The sequence below is a fragment of the Emys orbicularis genome, chromosome 4 (genome assembly GCF_028017835.1).
Source record: "Emys orbicularis isolate rEmyOrb1 chromosome 4, rEmyOrb1.hap1, whole genome shotgun sequence".
NCBI lineage: Eukaryota > Metazoa > Chordata > Testudines > Emydidae > Emys > Emys orbicularis.
Window position 1 is genome coordinate 112632717 of NC_088686.1, and position 18447 is coordinate 112651163.

At 47.0% G+C, this 18447-nt stretch overlaps 1 protein-coding gene across 1 annotated transcript in view; it reads left to right on the plus strand.

Annotated features, from left to right (window-relative positions):
- The first annotated feature begins 275 nt into the window (after nucleotides 1-275).
- The window catches only part of PNPLA2 (patatin like phospholipase domain containing 2), a 51006-nt gene continuing 32834 nt past the window's right edge, over nucleotides 276-18447 (plus strand). Inside the window, exon 1 of the mRNA XM_065402520.1 lies at nucleotides 276-462. Within this exon, the coding sequence (XP_065258592.1) occupies nucleotides 276-462 (187 nt within the window). The remainder of the gene's footprint in view (nucleotides 463-18447) is intronic.

Consider the following 18447-nt stretch of genomic DNA (forward strand, 5'->3'; position numbering starts at 1 on the left):
TGCAGCGCATCCATTCCCCTTTATCCCAGGCCAGGGCCGGCAAAGCCCAGTAGAATGTGAGCGGGAAGAGCGACGCACGCGGATCGGGGGTGCCACAACTTCTTCTGCCCCTAGCTCGCTCTTGCCCGGCTTGGCTTGCCCCCCGCTCCGGTCCTCCGCTCGCATTGCCCAGGCGGGGCGCGGGGCGTTTGTCCGCTGAGGGCTTGGCGAGCCTCGGCTGCCCTCTGCCCCCCCCCATCTCTCTCTTCCCAGGGACGCTGCTAGGCGGGGAGGCGATGTTCCCTCTGGACTCCACCTGGAGTATCTCCTTCGCGGGCTGTGGGTTCTTGGGGGTGTACCACATCGGGGTGGCCAGCTGCCTCCAGGAGCATGCCCCCTTCCTGGTAGCCAACGCCAAGACGATCTACGGAGCCTCCGCCGGAGCCTTGACTGCCACGGCCCTGGTCACTGGAGCCTGCTTGGGTGAGGAGTTCATAGCTTTGGGGTGCGCGGTGGTGGGAAGTCAAATAGCCTGTCCCCGCTGCTAGTGCAGGGCAGATCCGGCCTTATGCCTTCCCAGCCCATGTAAAGTAGGGCCGGTGTGTGTGTGTCAACTTGGGGTTGTGACTCGCGCGTGTGTGTCATAAACGGGTGTGTGTGGTGGCGGAGGAGGGGGCGTTCATGAGCCTGCCCTAGATCCTAGCTAGATGGGAGGTGGGCCATGGGATGGAAAAGTTTGAGATCCACTGGACAAGAGAAGGCCGATAAGGGATCCTCTCTGTTCATCACAGGAACAAAAAATACACTTGAATATGGGAACTATTTTGCCCCCAGGCGATCCCTTTTGCTGGTAAATTCTGTGCTGCATATAAGCAGTTTTGTTTTGTTTTTTAAGGTAGAAGCTCTTTGAACCGGGGACTGACTGTCTCTTATGGCTCCTCTTCATGGGGAAATTGAACGGCATAACTGTTGTGGAATAAGCTATTTGGGAACAGCTCACCCTGTGGACACTCTATTCTGGAATAAAAGTGACTCAATTTTAGAAGAGAGTGCCCACATGGGATCTCTTTTTCTTAAATTATATGTATCCACTTCTAAGGAATTACTTCTCCTCGATTCTCCCTCCAAAATATCCTTTCAGGTTAGTTTGTTTCTTGTTACATAAGACCATTCAGGAGCACAGACTAAAACCAAAGAGGGACATTTGATCTGAAATGGAAAGTGAAAACACATCCATAAACAACAAGACTAATATGGGTTATGTGGATAGACTTCAGTGAAGCTGGTTTTAGTGATCACTATGGGCCTGATATAGCCTATGAAAACTTATAAAAGGATGCCTAATGAGTATGGTGGCCCTGTACTGGATGTCAATTTATAGTGTAGTTGATGGGAGTCTTTAATGCAGGGGTGGGCAAACTTTTTGGCCTGAGGGCCACATCTGGGAATAGAAATTGTATGGTGGGCCATGAATGCTCACAAAATTAGGGTTGGGGGTGAGGGAGGGGGTGAGGGCTCTGGTTAGGGGTGCTTGGGGTGGGGGCAGCATGCAGAGTTGAGCCCCCTGGCTGCCCCTACATGTAGGAGCCGGAGGGGGGCCATGCCGCTGCTTCCGGGAGCTGCGTAGAGCAGCCCCCAACCCTGCTCCCGGGCTGGAGCGCCGGAGTGGGGAAAGCCCCAGACCCTGCTCCCCAGCGGGCGCTCGGGGGCCGGATTAAAACGGCTGGCGGGCTGGATCCAGCCCACGGGCCGTAGTTTGCCCACCCCTGCTTTAGAGCATGTCTTGCAATGAAACTGTTTTGTACATTGTAATGCAATGATAAAATGTGGAACTTTCATTCGACTTTGTTCTAAAAAGGTACTTTTGTTATAACATTATCACATTAGGTGGGAACTGCTGTGCGTTCATTGTACTGGACTAGAATTATGGCTGTGTGATGCAGATTGATCAAAGCCAATTAATACAGGAAATTAAGCATGACATTCTATTTTTTTTTTTTTTTTTTTTTAATAAATCTGCATCATTGTTGGACCACAGTGGCACAGGCTAAGCGAAGATTCAGCTTTTGATTAAGTTCTGTAACTTCAGTGTAGTTAAAAGAAACCTACTCATTGCTCGTTGTCACTCTTTTACCACCGTTTGGGGATGGAAACTTACAGCAGATGAGTTCTTAATGGCTTTGTACTGGAAGCAGAAAAGTGACTGGAGAAAAAGTGGGGGCAGCATATAATGTGCTTATGAGTTTGATTATCTGTGTCTCCAAGAAACCGGGAAATCTCTTTAAATAGAGAGGCTGAAAATAAGGGGGACAATGAGTTTGATTATCTGTGTCTCCAAGAAACCGGGAAATCTCTTTAAATAGAGAGGCTGAAAATAAGGGGGACAAGGGGGTAATCACCTTTCTAAACCTGTTCTTTTGCAGTATTCAGCCTTCTGCTTAGATGTTTCCTCTGGAACGTAAAAGGAAATGTAGCTTTACAGAATATCTCCTGCACAGGTCACCAAGTTTTGTTTTGTTTGTGTATGCCATGGACAGCAACTAAGTGAGATCATAGGGGGCCTTGTGGCTGTTCATTCCTGAACTGCTTATGAGACCCTATAATACAAAGTGTTCAGTGATGCTGTCAAGGCTGATTCCCCTCTCTGGCACTTCGAGTGCAGGAGGTGGGGGCCCACAAGGATTTTAAAAATTAATGCTTGCCACTCCAGGATTGTATTAAACTCCCAAGGTTACAGCTTCTCTTTGACCTTGGCTTGGTAAATGCTGCCACCACCCAAATGCAAAACCTGTTTTGGAACCCAGGAAGACGCACTTGGGAATTCCTTCCTGTGGGGTACCCTCAAGCCCTTTCTCCCACCCCCTTTCGGGGAAGAGCTGAGAGAGAAAACAAAGGAAATTAGCTGTTGCTGCCAGCTAATTAAACAACCTATGCACAAACCTCTTAGGACCCCAAAAATCCAATCCTGTTCTTAGAAAATACATCTGGAACTTAGGCTTTTGCTAAATTTTAAAGAGCAATTCCAAAAATTAAGCACCCAAAATAGCTTTCTTGGGGGTTCAGCTTAAAGGTTACAAGCAAACCAAAGCATCTGGGGTTAGCACAGAAGAGTCCATTAGCCATAAGAAATAAACAGAAATAACCCTAATTGCGTCTTTTTAAACATTCCTGATCTACTTACACATTTGGGAGTTCCAAATAAGTAGTTCTAGGTATGATCTGATTTATGATCATACCTGGCTTAAAGCCTCTCATAGCATAACTGCTCCCTGTTCCCCTCTTTCCTGGAGAAAAACAGACACAAAGGGGAAGTTGTGGGTTTTTTTTATTTATTTTGTTGTTTTTTCCCCATTTTTAAAAGTTCTAGCCTTCCCATTGGCTCTTTTGGCCAGGTGCCCACTCAGTTTCCTTTACCTGGGGGACTTTTTTAACCCTTTACAGGTAAAGCAAGCAGAGAACAGCTAACTGGCTGGCTGGGTGTCTCTCTTCTCCTCCCCCCCCCCCCCTTCATTTATCATAGATGAAATGTCCAGGAAACTTTAGTCACTTGGTGGACTGGACTGCCAGACCTGTATAGCTAAGAAATGCCCCCATGTGCAATATGCAGCAATATAATGGATTAAAAAATGTTATGTGTAACTAAACTGAGGTGTGTGTGTGTATATATAAAATAAATATATATATATATATATATATATATATATATAGCAAGCATGTTTTGTGTTTGGCTGCGAAGAAGGGGTTAACAATGGCTCACAAGCATCTGCCTCTTTATACTGTACTAGCCCACTCTAAAGCTGGGCACAATAATAAGTGGTTATACTCGCCGTTTGTCGTCCTCTCATCTCCCTTGAACCCTGGATGTGAGGCCTTTTAAAAGATTCTGTCTATTCTGTGGGACCTGCTGTGGTTTTGGAGTGGGGGTCCTACATGCAATGGATCAGGTCAACTTATGTGGCAAGACCAAACCATGTTTTACCTACATTGGGGACCTAAAGGCCAGTGGCTCTCAGCCTTTCCAGACTACTGTACCCTTTCAGGAGTCTGATTTGTTTTGCATACCCCCAAGTTACACCTCACTTAAAAACTACTTGCTTACAAAATCAGACCTCAAAATACAAAAGTGTGACAGCATGGTATTACTGAAAAAGACTGACTTTCTCATTTTTACCATAGAATTATAAAATAAATAAATTGGAATATAAATATTGTACTTACATGTCCATGTATAGAGCATATAAACAAGTCATTGTCTGTGTGAAATTTTAGTTTGTACTGACTTTGTACCCCTGGTTGAGAACCACTGCTATAGACTGTAACTGGTTTTCTCTCAAATGACTACTTCCACAGTGATGACCAGCCTAGATATAATTGCACCCTATGGGATCTTAACCACTTATTTGTTGGGAGTTTGCCAGAATGTACCTTGGGTGGGGAGTATATGGGCCATCCAAACTGCAGTCTGGGACTGTAGCCTTGCTCGTTGTGCCAGTTGCTCTGGTGAAGGGGGTAGGACTTCTTTAATCTATCACTTCCCATGGAGGAATCAGTCTAGAGAGAGCTGCCACTGACAGGGACTCCCTTGATGCAGCTGCTTCTCTGTCAGCCACAACTTTGTTCAATGGCAGAACAATTAGGCCATGTCTATATGTACAGTGCTGCAGCGGCACAATTGTGCCAATATAGCTCTGCCGCTGCAGTGCGTGAGGTGAAGATGCTCTATGCTGATGGGAGAGAGCTCTCCCATGGGCATAACACCTCCTCCCACCTCCACAAGCGGCAGAAGCTATATCAGCTGGAGAAGCTCTCCTGCCGACATAGCGCTGTGCACACAAGCTCTTAATGTCGGTGTAACTTATGTCACTCAGGGGAGTGGTTTATAAATTATGCCGACATAGGCTGTAGGGTAGACATAACCTTAGTTTCTAATCGGAGAATCCCATTGCCACCCTGTTCTGTGGGAGAACTTGTGTAAACAAGAGACTGGGTGCCAGGAACTCCTGAGTACTGCTTCTGGCTCGGACACAGATTCCCTTCGTAGCCTCAAGCAAGTCACTTATCCTGTCTATCTCTATTACTACTGTTTGTATTCCGGTAGCACCTACAGTATGCCAGGTGCTGTCCGCACACAGTCCCTGCCCCCAAAGAATTCACAATCAGGGACTTCTATAAACTAGGATTAATAATATTTATTTGCCTATATCCTGGGGGGTATTGGGGAATAAGTGCTGAGGAGAGACAAGCCTAAAACCGGATGCTCAGCTGGTGTGAATCAACACAAGTCCATGAAGCCAAGTTGATTTATGCCTGCAGAGGATTCAGTACCTAGATCCAAACCCTTCTGTGTTCTGTAGGGTGGTTTGAAATCTGATCTGAACTTGGCATCTCCAGTCTATTTCTGTAGCTGTGTGTGGAGCTCTGTAGGTAGCTGGCACCTGTCATTTTCTGTTAATGGGAGGACAGAAGAGTCAACAGAATGCAAGGTGGCTGATTCTGGTTTGCCACTGAAAGTAAAAGTGGCCTTGGTGCCCGGATGAGGCATGTCCAACAGTCCCTGCACCTCATCCCTGTTGTAAACACTTGACTCTGAACTCTAGACTGTAGTTCAGGGGTTAGGCTTGGGGAGTGCGTGGACTGAATCACTAATGGGAGAGGACACAAAGGTTGCAGATTCCTGCACTTGTCAGCAAAACAGCTTGTTCCAGGAAAAGCTATCAGTGGCTGCATGACAAATGCAGGAAGCTGGGTGGTAGCAGGTGCTGCAGGGGATCGGTTGCTCAGGGTTCTAATGCTAATTGTGGCAACTGTCCTGTGGTGCCCTCTGGTCTTCAAATTAGAACACTAAAGTATCTTTGTTTCTTTTGATTGATGACAAGCAGGGGGGCACTTCAGAGAAGCCCTGTTTGTTTGCCTGCAGATATGACTGAGGCTATGATGCATCTGTGCCTTGCCTCTGAATTCAACTGGACCCCATCATGCCATGTTAAATGGGGTGAGGTTCTTTTGTATGTTAGAGCATTTTACCTGATTTCATTTCTGTCTCCAAAGTCCTGATCAAAGTCAGTGGAAAGACTCCTCCTGTCAGCTTCACTGGGCTTTGAGTCAAAGCCCCAAGTCCCCTACAGTAAGGCTTCTGTTAGTAGCAACATCTTCCCAGTCGGCACTTGGTCCCTGCAGCATGTAACTATCATGATCTCCGATTGCCTCCAGCTTGTCACTGGGTTGATTCCCCATCATTCCTGAATTCGGAGCAATTTATTTGTATTCTGGTTGAGCACCAGTCAAGATCAGGGCCTCAGTGTGGTGGGTGCTGTACAAACATGGAACAGAGTCCCTGACCAAAGAACTGTTACTTTAAACAGGGGCAAGATGCCACAGGTGAGTGAGGAACACGAGGCAAAGACAAGGGTGATAGTGGAAGGAACACAGTTGTGTATATTAGCTCTGTTTGGGCTCTTACTTAGAAATAATGTAGGTGAACAAGAGATATTAATAAATCACAAATGGACCCTCCCCTAGCTATTGTTAGGCAGTTTACCCTCTGTGGGTATCACAGTGGATTGAGGATTTTGGATTCTTCCCAGAGGGTAGCTGCAATGGTAGCATATGGCCTACATTTGAAGTACATAAGGCAGTGTCCTACAACGGTACAATGCCTGTGCACTTGGTGTGGAGCACATTCTACATTAGAATCCTCTTAAAGTGAACTTGAATATAGATAAATACTTGTAGAGTCCCAAACAATTTCAAGGCATTGCAATACGCAAATAGCTGTAGGTAGAATGAACCACTTTTAAAATGTAGCCATGTCTGGGTCAGAGAGGAGAAAGCAGCTGTTTTTAAACAGTGGGGAAGTGAGATGGGGCAAACTTGGAGATGAACTCTAGGGCAGAACTCTGTTCTTAGTGCTATGGACTCATTGAACTGGGGACCTTCTCTACTCTGCAGTAAAATCTCTCCTGACCCCCTTTGAGTGATCTATTACCATCTCCAATATTCCCATAGCATAGTTGATAGATCTGCTTTAGAGGGATGACTGTTGATATCAACTCTTCTGGAATTTAAACCTGTGGTTCTAGAGAACCATGGCATTTTAAACCTGATGCTTAGACCAGCAGATCATCCCTTCTGGCTTATGTAACCTATAATGTCCATGGACATGTAACCATCTCTGGTATTCCTGTAACATGCAACTGCTCTCTCCTGTAGAGTAGCATAAATAAATGCAGATTGGCTCTGCTAAATCAGCCACTTTTTCAAGGAGGAGGTGGATTTATTGTATACACCTGGCTACCATGAAAACACGTTATCAGTGGGAGCCTCAATGATTCACCTGAAGCATAAATCAGCTGTGACACTATCAGCAAATGCCATAAAGCATGTAAGGACATCACCAGTAATGAGAATCCTGCACACACGGCTGTGAGCCAACATAGAGGAGGCCACAGATTTATGAGTAGGATAATATTGTTTGCTCATGACATTCTTTAAGAGGTTGTCCTTAGGTTAGAGGCTATACGAAGGTTTTATTGGTGTCATAGTTAAGACCTTTTGTCCCAGCCTTGATCTGGGACTAGGCAATGGCTATTTGATGTTCAGGTATATGCTCTCAGGTGATAACACAACAAGCTGTCATGTGACCACAAGAAAGAACACTGCTCAACACCAGAGACCTTTGTGGGGGCAGCACATTTTTCTTCTTTCTGTTGAGGTTCACTGAGGTCAATGAACAATAACCCCTTGCTAAAAAGGACACCTAGGGAGTTTGTTCATAGAGTGTACACACAATGGCTTATCAACAGACAGCAGAGGTTACTGTGTATGGAAAATGTTGGACCAAATCCTCCATTAATATAAATAGGCAGAGCTGCTCTGAAATCAGAGTGACCCCATCTTACATTAGCTGATGTCTGGCTGGTGAAGTGTAGAGTGGGAGGCAATAGTCTGACTTTCTGTGCAATCATGGAAAGAGGGAGGGACATGGGACAGCCTGAAGCTGTTTCCGCATGAAAAGGAGATCCCCATCCCAGGTATAAACTGCATAGTTGTGGCATGTGGATGGCTTCTTGAGATACTGGGAAGAACTTGTGTGGAAATCTGCAATTGTGCATGGTGCCTCACAAACACACTTAAAGGGGCCCCACAAACTTTAATTAGCTGCTATGGCCTTGTTTGGAAGAACTGCCTCCTTGCATTTACATGAAAATACTCCATTGGTTGTGTGTGGTGGGTCCCCCCCCCCCCCCCGATCAGTAGAACATACTCCAGAATCAGTAGAGGTGAAGCCCTGAGTCTTAAATTAAGATGGTATGATGCATCCACACAAGCACCATCTGCATGCTGTCAAATCTGTCAGTTGACAAATGTCCTTGGCTTGCAAACTGACAGTTCCCTTTCCACCCTGGTTCCACAGGTCCCTGCACTTGTTTCACCCTCACTAGTCTCCCCAGCTGGAAAAAGATGACAGCAATAATGATTGATCATGATTACTCTCTCACCTCTAGAGAAATCCTTTTAAGATCCTGTGAGGCCTGCTTATAATATGGAAAGTCTCTTTTCTTTTGTTTGTTTGCCATCAGCCACTGCTAATGCATCTCAGGTTAGCATTTTATCTGAAGAGAAATGGTAATTCTATTTCATTGACCTTTCAAAGAATTATGTCAAGACTGGGCTCCTCCAGACTGAATCAGTCCTTTTTCCCCAAAAATCTCTTCTGAGTCTGAAAACTTAAGGCTTGTGAGCTGTATGTGTCTGTCTGTTTGTCCAGTAGCCAGTTGGACCACTTCCTGTAAATTGGGTGACTCAACCACATTAACTTCCAAAGCACTGGGTTTGCAGATGATTGTGGTTGGGCTCTTGCCTCACACTCCCTCTCCACTCAGCCCAGACTATCTGGGCCCGACTCTCTTGATGCCTTGCGTCTTCTGTCGTTTCCACACGTGCAAAGTGGGTGTAATATACCTGACCAGCATGAGTGAGTGAAGCCTTCTGATGTAGTTGCATATTGCACAAGCCCCATACCGCAGTAAGGGACCATGCAAGTGGCAAAGCAGTGGAGAATCAGGCCCTCTGTTCACATGAGCTTGCAGGGTTTGGAAACTGACAAGAATCCTGCTGTCAAAGAGCACTATCTTTGGGAGTTTCAGCACCCTCTCAGCTCACAAGAATGGAGCAAAGACCGTGGGTGGCATTATGTGTGTGCTGCTCCCCAGGCAAAATACAGCTGATGCCTTAATGCTGAGCCTGCTGGCATCCTCTCTCACTGGTGGCTTTTCTTCATAGCCTCTAAACTTGCCCACTTCTGTTACCCAATTCAACCCTTTGGCTCCCTCACTCCTTCAGTTTCTAAGTGTGCCTGGTGGCACAGAAGGAAGGGGAGCTGGACTGTAGCCTAGCCTAGGATCTCCCAGAATCCTGGAGATTTAGGAGTGGTCACTCTGTAGCACTCTTGTCAGGCTGTCTGGCTTGTCAAGCAGTAACAAGTACATTAAAGGGGTTGGCTGATAGCAAAAAAGATTAGGAAGGGGAAACTAACTACTCTGTGGCTTTCGAGGGTAAGCTTGAGCCTGTTGGCAGAGGCCACAAAGTGATTAGAATGTCCTGTGACCTTTCTAAGATGGCTCCTGGGAGGGAGGCATTAATCCACTCGATTAGAGCTTACGTGTGATGCTGAGGCCTGGCCTGCCAAGACATCTCTTAATAAAATGCACCTGAAGATTCTGACTCAGATTTCCTGGGCAGAAGAACAAAAAGAGGTCTGTCTGATCATGTTCAGGACTGGTTGTGGGCACAGCCAACAACTTGTGACATCTGTTCACAGTACTGCGCAGGCCGCATGGAACATGTTTCTGTGGAAAGTGATCTCCAACTAAAATGCCTAAACAAAGAGACATTGATGTGATCCCAGCAGGGATTAATTAGGGCAGGTAACTTGCCTGGTCTAATCAGTGCCTGGGGGGGAGGTGGAAGTCTGTTGCCATTCCATTTCAGGTGCAGCCTTCTGGGGCTTTGTAACTACCTGTGATCAGACTGCAGGAGGGGGGAAGTCCTTTAGCACTTCCTGGATCCCAATAGGATCAGACTGCAGGAGCTTCAGGCTCTTAAAGGAATGATCCCCAAACTATGAATGGAAGAGTAGGGATTTCACTGCAGACTGGTGTATTGGGGGCCAATCTGAGGAGCTCTATAATTAGCTCATTGCATCCTGCTGGCCACTTCCCATAGCCTACAGCTACATTACTCATCCTCATGACGCAGAGGATCATTACAGGAGGATGATTCCTCTCTGCCTCCTCACAACATGGTTAAGGGATTCGGATGCAGATCTCTCTCCAAGTCGTGGTTTTCCCCTCTTAAGTCTTGGACCTTATCTATGCTGGGAGGTTTGCCTTGATTCCAGCCATGGCCAACCAGTTCAGTGGAGCAAACACCCACTGTTGTTACTGTGGAGCATATCTGCTGTGATGGAACCAGGATGAGCTGCACCAGTACAAATAGTGGCTCTTCCCTGCCTATGCTGGTGCAGGTGTAGCTGTCGTGATGGTTGCAGTCTAGCAAGTGCCTGGTGTATAAAGCCCTGGTGAATGTGTTTTAAGCAGCCATTTTCCAGGGCCTGGGTTGAGTGAGAAACCTTGATTATTGTTCCTTGCTGTGAAGCGGAAGGGGAAATGGGTTCACACCACAAAGTCCCTTGGAGTTTTTGAAGACCCCTGTTTGGAGGTAGGATTTGAAGGCTGCAGCACCATTTGGAGCTTTAGCCTGGTGCAATGTCTTGGAGACTTTCTCCCCTGCCAATTATCGTGGTTGAGGAGTAGGCAGAAATTGATGAAAGATTGTAATGATTGGGTGAGCCCTTCAACAATCCCCAAAGCAAGGCCAACATGACATGCCCCAATTCACCTCTTAGTGGGGTCCCTGGATGCAGCTTATTTAGGGCTTGGCTACACAGGAAGGTTATGCTGGCATATGGTAGGGTGTGAATTTTAAACCACAATAGTTAAACTAGTATAACTCCCTGTGCTGACGCTCTTATTCTGAAATAAAAGTGCGTGGAAGAGCTACCAGTATAGTTCTACTCTCCCATGTTGACCAGCCCTACGTCTCCTAAAATACATGCAGGTACAGAGAAGCCAATTCCAGGCACATTCTTAGCTCTGTGAGGGTTCTGCTCTGCCTGGCAGATCTCACTAGACTCTCTGCTGTCTCATGACTCCTCCGGTTTCTATCCTGTTTAACAGCCTTGTAGGAGGAGCAGAGAGTTTGCTCTTAAACGGGGCTGCATGCTATGCTTTGTGACCAGTACGCTCAGATCTCAGTTGGTTAGAAACATCAGTCATTTTTGTGCCCAAGAATCAGCAACTTGTGGGCCATGGTTATAATCTTACCTTCATCTTTGGGTATTGTAGTATCAGGACCCCAAGAGAATCTGCTAACCTTTCAGCCCTTCCTCCCCCCACCTCCATAAGTAAATTCCATATGGAAAGGGATTCCTCACAAAGCTAAATGTGTCCCTGGTCTCCTCCAAGGGTGACTCAGAGCAAAATTTCTCATTATGACTTAATTGCTGTCAGTTTGCCCCAAATGACCTAATGCCGCTGGAGAAAAGTTGGCTGGTGTAAGATTGCTCTTAATGTATATCCACATGATAGAAGGGCAAAGAGGACATAGCAATTGGGGCCATAACAGGCACAGAGGCAGGGGCTTTGCATAACATAAGGTGGCTGGCATATAGTGCCAACTGGAAAAGCTGATCTCTTGTGTTAGGCTCCAAGCACATTCTGTGCACACTGCTCCTTAAGGGCCCTGTATTTTCATGAGGCTATAAGCGTGTGTGTGTGTGTGTGTGTGTACGTACACACACGCACACTAATTTTCTGTGCTCTTTGCTGTCTTTTATCCCAAAGATAAATGATGCAGATCGTGTATTCTTAGTGTGTATGAAAACTGTAACCCCCTTGTCTCCTTCAGACATGTAGTTATCTGAAGAATACTGTCTTCTGTGTGGTGGTCCTGGTGCAGTGTTAATTAATGAGAATTGGTGCAAGCTCTTGAAGTCTATTATTCTTATTGTGGTAGATGCTGATCTTGGTTGGGAGGCTCTAGCAAAAGGAGACCTCTGTACATGCACATATTAAGAGATGAGTCTCTGTGCTAAAGAAATTACAGCCTAACGAGACAATTCAGACACAAGAAGTATTACTAGCCCCTTTTTATTGAGGCACAGCGAGATTGACTCTCCTGAGCTCACAAGAGGAGTCTGTAGCAGAGCTAGGAATCGAACACAAGTCTTCTCAGGCCTAGTTCAGTGCTTTAGGCACAAGTCCATCCTTCCTATCTGGGGAATGGGAATCTTTTCTCTACATTCAATGGGATTTGGGTTAGGCCGGTAGTCCCTGGGGTAGATATATTTTAAACCATGACCATGTGGGCCTGGGTGGGGTAGGAGGAAGAATGGCAAGGAAAGTAACTTGCTTGGTAATCGGACACAGCCAGCATGACTCCTGTGTTCATGCTCATCCCCCATGGGCTAGTTGTTGTTAACTCCCCAGACCCAGGCAGTACAGGCCCAGATCTCAACAGAAGCAGTCTGGCTTTCTCCAGTCTGAGTGAGTGACAGGAAAAACCGAGGTGATAAGGGCTGATTCTCATCAGCTGACTAGTGCAGAAATGACCTTTGTCCTTGCTGCTTTCCAAGGCAGATTGCCTGCAGAGCTCTGCAGGCGTGGAGGTGGGGATGTGCTGTGTATGGTAGTTCTGCTTCCCCTGGGGTTTTAAGGCTGCATCAAATCTGTCCAGTACTCAGTGAATTTTTCTGTGCTACCTTCTACCCCTGAAAATGGGCACAGACTGACTGCTGCTGCTTTGCATCTCTCCTGCCTTGAAATGGAAGTACAGAGTTCTTGCAGAAAGGCTGTCTGCTTTCACTGCAGCTTCTCGAACAGCCGCACCAATGCTACAGGGCAGACACCCAGCTATGTAAATCCATGCAGCTCGGCTGACTTACACCAGTTGAGGAGCTGGGCTCAGCTTTTTTGTGTGTGTTAGGCTCTTTCTCCCAAAGTAAGGCTCCTCTGTGTCATAACCCTATTGCAGCTATACCTTGGGGCGAGAGCATGTAGCCCAGGGGTCGGCAACCTTTCAGAAGTGGTGTGCCGAGTCTTCATTTATTCACTCTGATTTAAGGTTTTGCGTGCCAGTGATACATTTTTTAGGTCTCTTTCTAGAAGTCTATAATATATAACTAAACTATTGTTGTATGTAAAGTAAATAAGGTTTTTAATGTTTAAGAAGCTTCATTTAAAATTAAATTAAAATGCAGAGCCCCCCGGACCGGTGGCCAGGACCCAGGCAATGTGAGTGCCACTGAAAATCAGCTCGCGTGCCCCCTTTGGCACATGTGCTATAGGTTGCCTACCCTGATGTAGCAGATCTCTCCTGTAGTGGAGGTGCACCAGTGTGACACAATTGTACCAGGACACCAGCTTTCACTGTGCTGATATTGGCTTGTCCTGCAGACCTGTCAGCTGAGCACCTGATTCTTCACTGCCTCCAACCTTGGGTAGTCACTTAACCCCATGTGAAGTGGTGTCACCCACTAGTGAGTTTGAGTGGTAGCATTTTACTTGCACCTGACACTCATTGGACTAGTTTCTCTTTTCATTCAATGTTACACTGGTGGTGCAACACCATTGGTTTTAGTGGAGTCGCTCCAGATTTGTACTGCAAGAGGAGAATATAGCCCCACTTTGCCCTGTGTGTGGTCATCTATGCCTGTGCAAGGCAGTAGAGAATCAGGCCATTTAACTCTCTTGGAGGGGTGTGTGTGTGTTTGTCTCCTGTCTTCCCGCTTCTGGCATTTGCAGCATGTATGCTGTATGAGGGACAGCAAAAAAATGAACATTGCAGTGCACTCAGCATGCAGCTCCTGATCGATCACATATCCTATAGATGCCACATGGCAGAAAGTTCTGATCTCTCCTTAACCCAGGAGCAGGGGTCAGAACAGAATCTTCCCTTGTGCTTAGTGAGTTTCATTCTGTTCCCGCATCAGAGCGGTTCCACTGAATTCTGAAGGGTTGCCTGGAGAGAGAGGGCTGAAGTTGGCTCTTCAGTATGTCTGGATAGAGAGGGTCAGTCTTATTTAAAACCTCCCCTTTTTGTGCTTTGTTTTACCATGCCAGCATCTCTCTAATGCTGCATTGCTGATCACCGTATTAACTTACATAAGGGAATTATCTTATGATGAAAGAAAAGATGATCCAGGCTGGTGTAACTGCTTTAATCCCAATAGCAACAAAGCAGAATGATCCTGGCTACCAGTCTGAGCTAAGATCTTCTCTGCCCCCCTGCTCCGTAGCAGCTCCCTTTTATACGTGGCTTGGCATAGGGCAAGTATTTCAATGCCTGATACAAAGGCAGTCGTGAGTCAGACTGCTGTCCACATGGCTTACTATTGCTGTGCAATGCCTTGGACTCTAATCTAAAGGTTTAGATGTAAAGGTTTAAACGTAACAAAGAATAGCAGTTTGTACAGTTCACCCACCTGCTCCCACTAGCTCTCCCAAGTCTGTTTAGCTGAAAAAACACAACTGAATTCCTGTTGGCCCTTAATGGCCGATCTCTACCGCCTTGCACTGTGGCAGAGTTGCCTGCTGAGTTCTGTCTATGCAAGGCAAACAGCTATGCTTACATATGGACTACTGTGTGTATGCAGGGTGGGAGGTGGCAACATGTGGGATGATTGACTTGTGAGAGCTGAGGCAAAACCCAAGGTGGCTTAAATCTATTTTTATCCTCGCTCTTTGGTGGGGCAGGGAGAGGGGACAGACCTATTTCTAGTTGAGGTTTATCTCCTAATAGGAAACTGGACTACAGCTGATGGCCATTCCTCCTGGTCTCCTAAAGCCTCCTTCTGGGTTTGGTCCTTTTTTATGAATAAATTGTGGCCAGTGGCTCTTTACTCAGACTGAAACAATTAAAATAACCTGTACATAATACCTATTTATTAGAGAAGAAGGCTGGCCTTGTGGCTGAAGCACTGCCCTGGGACCCAGGAGATGGAAGTCCAGTTGTCAGCTCTGCCATACCCTGTGTCTTTAGGCAGGTCACATGAAGCCAGACCTCCTAGTACTTGGCACCTATAGTCTGGGCCAGATGTTCCGAAAGGGCTCGGCCTCCAACGTGCTGAGCCCTTTTGAATATCTGGCCTTGATTGCAGGGGCTGAGCTCCATGAAAATGTGTTCCTTCATCTCATGGCTTTAGCCACTCACCTGCAAAATGGGGGTGTCGAAGGGTAACCGGCCCCTTTGAGAGAATAGGTTCAAGTCACCTGTGACTAGATTGATGGGGTCTGATACAGGGCACCTGGCCTCTGTAATGACCCAGGCAACAGGAAAGAGCAGCAGAGAGCTGGTGAGAGTTGTGTGAGAGCCATAGTCAGGAGCTGCTGTGGGGAGGAGAAACTAGTGTAAAGAGAGAACTGGTGCACTACTGGGAGAGAGTGCTATGGATAGGAGTCATTGGAGAGAGCTGGCCAGAGCAGGGAATCCCTGGTGAGGAGAAGGCTTGTGCCCCTCAGTAAGGGGGAAGAACCAGCTCAGACCGTGCAGGCTGAGCCCAGGAACAAGAGGGTTGATTCAGGAAGGGGGTTCCCATGAGTAGGGGTAGGACTTGTCAGCGATGGGGCCTCAGGAGCAGAACACTGCAGAGCGCCCTCTTGCAGAAGCTCTAAGGTTCGGGCTGTGGGAGAGGAGTTGGAGCAGCCGGGAGAACTTTCAGGGGTGTAGAGGCCCTGGAAGAGGGGCAGAGGAATTGAAGTGGGACTGTTTGACTCTCTGGTGGGTGGCCTGAAGACAGTACCTGGAGTGCAGCTGGATAACTGCTACATTTTAATCTGTTTTACATTGTGGTTTTGAGAATCATCATAATCTGAAGGATCTGCTGATAGTTGCATTTATACTAAAAAAATTATGCCCAGAAGCAGGGCTAGAATTGGGTTGGTAATGTTCCTGTCCTTGGCCAAGGAGGTGACAGTCAGTTTGATTGGTGGTAGAGAAGATAAGGAAACTCAGTCAGCCCCAGGGACTGTAGGAGAAATTGAGGCAGGATTTGTCTGTCTCCTGTGACAGACCCAGACCAGTGGGGTACAGGAGTCTGGTAGAGGGCAAATATACTGGTCACTGGGTGAGTAGTTTTCTGTTCCCTGAGTGACCAGAGCAGGGGCTGCACTAGAGTAATCAGGAACCTGCTAGAACCAGTTAAGGCAGGCAGGCTAATTAGGACACCTGGAGCCAATTAAGAAGAAGCTGCTAGAATCAATTAAGGCAGGCTAATCAGGGCACCTGGGCTTTAAAAAGGAGCTCACTTCAGTTTGTGGTGCAAGTGTGAGGAGCTGGGAGCAAGAGGTGCAAGGAGCTGAGAGTGAGAGGGTGTGCTGCTGGAGGACTGAGGAGCACAAGCGTTATCAGACACCAGGAGGAAGGTGTTTGGAGGAGGCCATGGGGAAGTAGCCCAGGGAGTTGTAGCTGTCATGCAGCTGTTACAGGAGGCACTATAGACAGCTGCAGTCCACAGGGCCCTGGGCTGGAACCCGGAGTAGAGGGCAGGCCCAGGTTCCCCCCCAAATCTCCCAATTGACCTGGACTGTGGGTTCTCTCAGAGGGGAAGGTCTCTGGGCTGTTCCCCAGCCCACACGGTGAATCTCTGAGGCAAGAAAATCCGCCAATAAGCGCAGAACCCACCAAGATAGAGGAGGAACTTTGTCACACTCCCCACAGTAGAGCACCCTGGTGGGGACAAGTCTGCCATAGAGGGGAACTGTAACAGATCCCTTGTTCTGCTCCCATTGGAAACTAGAGGGAAATGAGCCTACAAATTCAAGGAAAAAAGCAGGCTATTTATGGCCTATGGCCAGGCTTTCTAGGAACCCTCCTTCACAGAACTGTTTGTACAGTGCTGTATCTGAGTTCTGCACAGGCCCTCTGACGAATACATCATTTACCATAGGAGTAGCTGCCTGTGCAACAAGGCTGACCTATAGGTTGACCTTGGGGCAGTGGTGTGTGTGTGTGTGTGTGTGTGTGTGTGTGTGTGTGTGTATTTCCTATGTCTACAGTTTAGAAAAGCTTCCTTTCCCACATGCTCATCGGGAACAGTCAGTCAATCACCGTCTCATTAACAGGTGCCAAAGCGGTGGGGTGGGGTGGGGGGAGGGACTGAATCTATTTAAAAAAGTCCCAAAGGAACACTTTGTACTAGTATGACACTCCTTAACATGCTCGGGTTTCATATAAGTGATAATACCGAATGCCTGCCTTCATGCTATTTCTAACTCCTCTTACAGGACTCTGGAAATATTATTTTAAATAGTTTATGCTCTCTGGATTTATACAATTTCCAGACAGCAAACAAAATTGAAAAGATGTAGAACACTAATGCCCGTGAGAAATCTGACACCCACCCCTCCGCCCAAACAAGATACAGTACATGGTTCTGGGATGCAGGAAGTAGTCGCTGCAGAAAAGCCATGTATATTACTTGGTATCATACAATCCCTGCTCTAGAGATGGGGAAACTGAGGCAGACACAGTAAGGGATACATTGTTTTCAGGTGATCTGCTGCCTGGTCTTCACCTGCAGGTGGCCCAAAAATACACACATGGGTGCTGTGAGCAACACCCCACCCCCATATGTACAATACACTGCAGGTGCAAACCCCTGATAATTCCACTGCTCTGTGTATGCAGTTGTTAGTATAGACACAGGTGACTGTGCTTGTGAAATGCAGGTGTAAGTATGTGCACATGCCTCGGGGAGGTTAAGGCCTGACAATCTGGCCCTAAGTGACATGTCCAAGGTCATGCAAGTATCTGTGGCAGAACCAGGATTGGAACCCAGTTTGCCTGCCTGCCATGATACCCACTGTTCTTTCCCCAGTGAATAGCCTGATGTAGGTTCTGTGATGTTCCTTCAGCATGGATGTCACATGTGAAGCATGGCAAGAAAAAAATGAAATGTCCAAGTCTTGTCTGCACTGTTTCTGCTCCAGATTCTAAGAACCCGTGACTTACAGTGATCACTTGTTGGCTTTTCATGGAGTTAATTTTCTGTTCATATTGGTGGTAGGCGAAGGAATCGCTTACCTCTTCCCTTCTTAGCATGGTGCCACTTTTTCCAGTTTGCTCAAAAGCTTTGATATGCTCCCTTCCCCTTCTGGATTCCCTAGCTTTAACAGCCAATAAACATTGTAAAAAGTCCAAGCAAACCCACTGCTTCTCACCCTAAGGCACCCAGGAGAAAGTGACAGCAGGAATAAAAGCGGCAGAGAGAGCCTGCAAGAAACAGCTAATGAAGGACTGCACCCTCCCAGTTACACTGCAGTGTGATTCCCTGGGTTACCCGATGCGAGGCAGAAATGGCTTAACCTTCGAATTCAGGGAATGGTTCTGATACTGTCCCTTGATCCCTTG